This window comes from Gadus chalcogrammus, chromosome 13 (assembly GCF_026213295.1).
Source record: "Gadus chalcogrammus isolate NIFS_2021 chromosome 13, NIFS_Gcha_1.0, whole genome shotgun sequence".
NCBI lineage: Eukaryota > Metazoa > Chordata > Actinopteri > Gadiformes > Gadidae > Gadus > Gadus chalcogrammus.
Window position 1 is genome coordinate 13589227 of NC_079424.1, and position 7500 is coordinate 13596726.

General features: G+C 44.0%; 1 protein-coding gene across 1 annotated transcript in view; it reads left to right on the forward strand.

Annotated features, from left to right (window-relative positions):
- necab3 (N-terminal EF-hand calcium binding protein 3) overlaps positions 1–7500 on the forward strand; it is a 32897-nt gene that overhangs the window by 17236 nt on the left and 8161 nt on the right. The window contains exons 8-10 of the mRNA XM_056606825.1: positions 1–19; positions 768–847; positions 5365–5418. The exon at positions 1–19 is cut by the window's left edge and continues 103 nt beyond it. Coding sequence (XP_056462800.1) covers positions 1–19; positions 768–847; positions 5365–5418 — 153 coding nt within the window. The remainder of the gene's footprint in view (positions 20–767; positions 848–5364; positions 5419–7500) is intronic.

Sequence of the window (7500 nt, forward strand, 5' to 3'; positions counted from 1 at the left end):
GCCCCCTCCCTGACCACAGGTACACCCACCAGTAGACCCCCCCCCACAGGTACACCCACCAGTAGACCCCCCCCCCACAGGTACACCCACCAGTAGACCCCCCCCCACAGGTACACCCACCAGTAGACCCCCCCCACAGGTGCACCCACCAGTAGACCCCCCCCCCCCACAGGTACACCCACCAGTAGACCCCCCCCCACAGGTACACCCACCAGTAGACCCCCCCCCCACAGGTACACCCACCAGTAGACCCCCCCCCACAGGTACACCCACCAGTAGACCCCCCCCACAGGTACACCCACCAGTAGACCCCCATCCACACACAGGTCTACCCACTAGTAGGTGAATCCAAACCCCCTTTTGCACTCCGATATATTTAGTGTTTTTTATTCCCTTCTCAGTGCCTCATGTTGTTGAAGACTTTATGATCTTCACTTCCCCTCCATACACTTCAACCCCAGGGGAATATAGTGATGAATGTGGAAAATCCATACCTGAAGCTCTTATGTCTTGCTCGCCTTTTTTGAAAATTGTTTGTTTGTGTGGGTGTGTGTGTGTTGGGGGGGTGTCTATGTGTGAGTGTGTGTGCATGTCTATTTGTGGCGTGCATGTGCATGACTATGTGTCCGTGCATGTGCATGTCTACATGTGCGTGCATGTGTTTGCGCGTGTGTGTGTGTGTGTGTGTGTGTGTGTGTGTGTGTGTGTGTGTGTGTGTGTGTGTGTGTGTGTGTGTGTGTGTGTGTGTGTGTGTGTTTTCTCATCAGGTGTGAGTGAGGACGGTGAGGAGAACTGGTGTTCTCAAATCAGCAGGCTGCAGCAACTGTTGGACAAGTTGGAGTGTCAGGTACAGCCATTGATAACAACACACGCACACACACAAACACACACACACATAAAACAAGGCCAAGTCTGCATAATGTTGAATTGGAAGGTTTTATCTCGTATCAAGAGTGAGGCACATAGACAGGGCCGGAAATCAAAGACTGGAATGGGCAGAAATTCTACTGAACAGAAACTAATTTGCATGAGTAGATTAAGCTTTCAGAAGGGGATCAAGTCAGACTTAAATTTAAAATAAACTATTTAATGGCCAGGGCAACACATTTGTAGTGTGTTTGCCGTTTACATTATTTTCCCAATGGAGCCCTGCCTGAATGCGCCGTTCTCCCTACTTGAACAAGTAATGTGGAGCAGTTAATCAACGTCACGAATCCATAAGCCATCATGTGACTTCTGTTGACTATATGCAATCATGGGCCATAAGTGGTATGACTCAATTTCATAAATGTATGGATTCATGATGATTATAAGCAGCATTACGATGCCATGACAAAAATGAAGAGCAGAGCAGCCGTCCAGATTCGGATCACTTACATTTAGGGCATTTAGCAGACGCTTTTATCCAAAGCGACTTACAATGAGTACATTTTTCATAAGAAGTGAAACAATATATCGCTGGCAGTACAGGAAAGATGTTCATAAAGTGCAAGTACTAACAATCGCTAGGCTAACCCATTCCCCATGTACAGCAATGCTAGCAGCTACTGCAGATGTTACACAATTAAGTACCATGAATAATTGCAATGTAGATGAAGTGTGTACAATAAGTGCGTACATTAAGTGCCAGGACATACAATGGTGGCCGGAAGGGGCTGGGTAGCTATGCAGAGTCGAGGTGAAGCCTGAACAGGTGAGTTTTGAGTCTTTTGCGGAAGCTGGTGAGCGACTCTGCGATCCTGACATCGGCAGGGAGCTCGTACCACCACTGAGGTCTCAAAACAGAGAAAACTTGTGACTTTGTTGATCGACCTTTGCTTGCTCTTAGCGATGGCGGTACCAGACGTCCAGCTGAGGTAGTTGAGCAGAGGGATCGAGCTGGGGTGTGTGGCTTTACCAATGATTGGAGGTAGGCTGGGGCAGTTCCATCGACTGCCTTGTATGCCAGTACCGTCATCTTGAATCTGATGCGAGCTACTACAGGGAGCCAATTACACGCTTACAGAACATCCAGGAACATGATTTCTTATGATTTTCATTTCTTTCTTGTAGTTTCGTCATCACATTGCATCATTGTTAGATAATAGATTCACATCTCATTCCATAATGTATATAGTTGCACTATAAGGATTTAATATTTGCTGGTCTATATCTTGTTTTGTATGCGAGCATATCATAATTATGAATATTGATGCATTGGAAAGACCCACAGCCTCATAAAGGCTCAACAGAAGCACTGGCCACATCTTCTACTGATATTTGTGCAGATAATCCTGTTTGGATCCACATGAAAGCCTGCTCTCATGAATATGCTGCTCCATTCTGCGTTTTATGGATGGGGAATGAACATCTAAGACTTTACACTTTGACAATAACCGGACATAGTAACTCAAAAGTAGTAAATCCAAAAGAAAATAACTCATAATGTTCACATTTTATTTAACTTTGTTATCAATATATTTTAGCTGACCTCTTCTTTCCATATAGGGCTATATTTATTTATATATATAAAATATTTCATATTTTTAGTCGGCCGACCCTGGGGGCCATAAATGCAATATCAAAGCAATTTAAAACCATTCTGTGTGTTCTGCAAGGCAATATCCTTCCATATGCTTTAACACAGACATGACTCTCTCTCGCTCTCTTGCTCTATTGCTCCATTGCTCTCTCTCTCTCTCTCTATCTCTCTCTCTCTCTCTCTCTCTCTCTCTCTCTCTCTCTCTCTCTCTCTCTCTCTCTCTCTCTCATTTTTACACTTTTTAAATGTCACTGCCCCCGTCGTCATGGAGCCGACTTTCTTGGTTAAATGGAGAAGGAGAGTTGTCCTCTTTAGAATAACTTGCATACTACAAATGTTTATCTTTTTTTTATGATTCAAGTGCAAATAAACGCCAACATATTCTTTATTTTGCTGACAACTTTTTTTTTATCCAGACAAAAGCCTCGTAAGGAATGTTCACCTGCGTCTTTCTCTTAGATCGCACCATCTTCCCCCGTCTTCTTTAAATGTGACTGCATCTCCTTCTCTCACGTGATCAGCAATTCGCGGGTCTCTCCAGTTAGAACTACTCACGTTGATATCGCTGCGTTGTCTTTGTGCGTTGTCAGCAACACCTCTACCCAAGTACCACCCCTGGAACTACGAAGCCGTTTAATCGCATTTACATTCAAATGTAACCGCAAATATGTGTACGAACTCAGGCCGGTATATTACCTCGCTCAGTGTAAACATGCGGACCATGCTGGGAAAAAGGCGTGCATAAGACATATTGTCGGGCATATTTGGCAGTGTAAAAAGGTTTTTTGTCTGTCTGTCTGTCTGTCTGTCTGTCTCTCTCTCTCTCTCTCTCTCTCTCTCTCTCTCTCTCTCTCTCTCTCTCTCTCTCTGCCTGTGTGTGTCTATGTTCAGAGACATAAAACCGTTCAGGATTGACATTTTACCTCTTGTAGCTAGGTAGTTGCTGTGCATTGCTCCCGGGCCTTTTTTGGATTCACGTAAAGGCATTATCAATTACGAACACAGTGTTTGATATGACATGTTGGGGCCCTTTTTCATCTGAACAACAAACATCTTGCGGTGTTGTGGCTATGATGGAGTCTTACGTTGTCATGTTTAATCTGCGGCCACATTTCACGCTCTAATAAAAGCGCAACGGATATCAGGTTGGCTGCGCTGGTGTTTCCGTTCCTCGGCTGGAAGATTATTCATGGCGACGGTCCTTTCATTATTTTGTTTCTATTATTTGTTTTTCTTTGGGCCACAAAACTTTCTGAGTGTTGACAGTCGCTCAAAGCCGCTGAGGAAAACATTAGCCATCTGACGAGATGACGCAGATGGGCCAAGCAGACGGAGGAAATCTCTTCCCAAACTCCACTTCCCCAGTATTAGTGCTCCATCCGGCCATTCCTCCGCCACGGCAGAGACACCACCAGCAGCCTTCCCTTTCTCATCTAGCTTCTATAAACTTGCTGGCTTTTTCTCTATTGCGACTTTTGCTCCGTGATTGATTGCAGTCACACTCCGTTCCTTCTACATCTGTGTTGGCTGCGCGTACTCTCGAGTGTGACAGCCTTATTTTTGTGAACGACATCCATAGTACCCGAGCCAATATAGCAGCCTCTCCCACCGTCACCCCATAGCCAATCCTGCCCTATTTTCTGCCGACACATTTCTCCCTCCATCCTCCAACTGTTTTGATCGATGTCGTGCCACAGATGCTCTCTATTCCCCTGTGCCTCCCCCTTCACTTTCTACTGGTTTATTTCTGTCCAAAAATATCCCAGAAGCCATTGCCTAAAGCCTCTTGCTCTATGCTCCTAGCCTCCTGGACTATTTTCGACATGTCTTCTCTCAGATATAATTTTTGGTTGATATAATTGAATTCTTGATGAATACTTTAGTTTGGGAGCTCTGAGTTGACCCTGAAGGTCAATTTGTTGACGATGAATGATCAGGTTGGATAGGTTACTGACTGAAAATATGATGGCTTTATAATTAGTATTCAACAGTGGACCCTCCAATATGAAGCTCAGGCAGAACATTGGCCTTCTGGCCCTTTTTGTCTCTAAATGTCGTGGTAAGGCAGTGGCTTTAATTCAGATGATTAAATGTTTTCCTGCTGCTGTCCTAGATAAGCTGACCTCATCTCATTGAGCATTACCAGACAGTGAGTAGGCATTCCTTCTACAGCCATAAATCATCCTCAAGCACTACTTCAGTGTAGTTACCCTTATCGTCAACCTCGCCATAACTCTTGACATTCTGTTCTTCCGCCAACATTCACAAGCAAGTCATGCGTCTTGGGTTCAGCTGGGGGTTATGCTTCTGCACCAAAATAAAACTGGGGGCCGTTATTGTCATATCAATTTTAGCAGACAAATCCCAAACGCTTTCATTTCCCCCACTTCCTCTCAAAGCGCAGAGCATCTGCAACACCCACCCTGTCTTGGCTTTCGTTCCAGATCAATCATTCATGTATTCATTGAGGTTGTGTTCAAAGCGCTCCGTGGTTCAGCACGTCGTGACATGACTAGAGCCGCTCGCGTCATGGCACTAGGGCCCGCTGGGGCCAGTGGGCGCTGGGAGCCCGCCGACCCGTAGACGTACGCTATTGCGATGGCTGTAACCTCGCTCTCCCGCCTTGCACGGATCCAGCTGTTCAAGGCTGATCTGTCGGCTCATTCCTGCCTTTTAACCACAGAGGCTTCATTTGATCCATCTATTTTTGGGAATCACAGCCATTCGTTTCTGGTGCTTTATGAAATATGATCTTGATGAATCCTCGTTTTCTTTGTCATTCTCCTCCATTGAGATGAATGACTCACACACCTCAATAAACACTGTTTCGCTTTACCTTTCAGAGTCCCAAGTTGGAGCCACTAAAAGAAGACTCATTGGCCGGCACGTACAAATCTGTGAGTGTGTGTGTGTGTGTGTGTGTGTGTGTGTGTGTGTGTGTGTGTGTGTGTGTGTGTGTGTATGTGTGTGTGTGTGTGTGTGTGTCTGTCACAGCAAACACAGTGACTGTGTTCTGTACACTATAGTGATGTGTGGGCTGTTTTTTTAATGTCACTGTGGCGGTAAGACAAGACACAACCGTTCACGTGGTACTGATGACCAATTAACAGCCATGGGGGGAACCTGGACTAGTCTGGCTGAGTACCCTGCACACGCTGCAGCGATCGAAGCCTGATGCCATCTGTGCAGACCAAGATCCATGGTCTCAAGCTTGCCACTTTTTCTTGGTTGTTTGAAGCGTATCTCAGCCTTAGGTAAATGCACGGCACTCCAAGCCTTTCAAAGTCCAACCAAGGGGGACAAAGAATTACACCTTCTGCATACCAGTTGCGTAGCAGTACACGAGAAACCTATTCATTTCCAATGCAGCATAGCGTAGGGCTTTCCATCCCGCCGTGCAGAATGGTTTGTGTTGCGTTTAGAGACCACCCAAAACTCGTCTGGAATGCACTCAGTAAACCGGAGCTACGCAGAGAACTCTGCGGAGACGTTCGGAACAAAAGCAGTACTGGGTGGTGTGAGCAAAATAAGTCAGCTTTCTACCCAACCAGTATCTGAGGCGTAACAGTGCTTAGAGGTGTTATAGTGCATCAGGGTGAGGACCCTTCTTCCTTGGAGCACCACCTACCTGCCCCAACCTCTCTCCACCACAAAGTGTGAAAATTGGGAGTTATGTCAAGAAAGGCTAAAAATAAAAGACAGTCACACGTAGGCCAAATCAATTCTTGACTCACGACTTTTAGATTTGGTCCTAAGTTGAGGAGTTGCACCTAAAGTGTCCTGTAAGTAGTTCTTATAATTTTCCCAGGAACTCCTAAAAAGGTAAGCTAGTTCAGATTCTGCCCCCGATATGGAAAAGATTATATTAACCATGATTATGATAATGATGGTTAATTCCACATGATATTGATGATTATCACAATATCCTTATTCATTTAAAATAATATTCTATACTTACAGTCTAACAATCTAACAGAGGATCCTTACATTGAAGTATTCATTTAATTTAACTAATTTTGAGTGGGTATAAAGATAACTTTATCTTTACTTCATGATGATACTATTCCATTCAAAGACAATAGCAATAATATTGAACTATTGCCCAGCCCTAAGCTAATATATCAGTATGCAGAAGACCGATTGATAGACAGATGAAGAAAGAAATTCTAATACATGAATTACAAATTACAAATACAATTAAATGTGCTTCAAATAGAATTTTTGTAAAAATCGTCTGACATGTAATATCTGTATGACAGCAGTTTTAAGGTGTCATGGCAACATAGTCGTGTAGGAGCAGTCACATGTACAGCATTGTGTTCATGTAATAGGCATTTGTGTGAACACACCATAAGGCTTGGTCTAGGTCAGTGGTTTTCAAACTGGGGCGCGCCAGAGTTCTTCAGGGGGGGCGCGACGTGAGAAAAAAATAAACCCGAAAAAAACCCTGAAAGACGATGATTCAAATCATCAGTCGTACTTCAACTGTAGAAGTAACATTACATAACTCAATCAATTTTCAACCGTTTATCTTCGTGCAAACCATTTAACAAATCTACACACTTGTATCTTCAATAATATCTAAACAGAATTTCGATATCATTTAAAATGTCTTCAGAATCACAGTTTTAGTTTCATACTGCTTCGTTTTCAGCTGTTTTCATTGAAGACGTCAGCCCATTCTGATACACCTTCTTCTAGACATCGTAACTCATTCCTTTTTCAACCGTTTACCATCGTTCAAACCATTAAACAAATCTACACACTTGTATCTTCAATACTATCTCAACGGAATTTTGATAGCATTTATACTTTTTTCAGAATCACAGTTTTAGTTTCAAACCGGCGTCGTTTTCAGTTGCTTATAATAATTTAGGTCACCATAGCAACGCCGGTAAACAAACCCCGCCGAATAGTCGAATCTCTGGACTGAAAAGGCAGATCTGATTCGACTCAGAAAATTCAGGCCCCGTTCACAC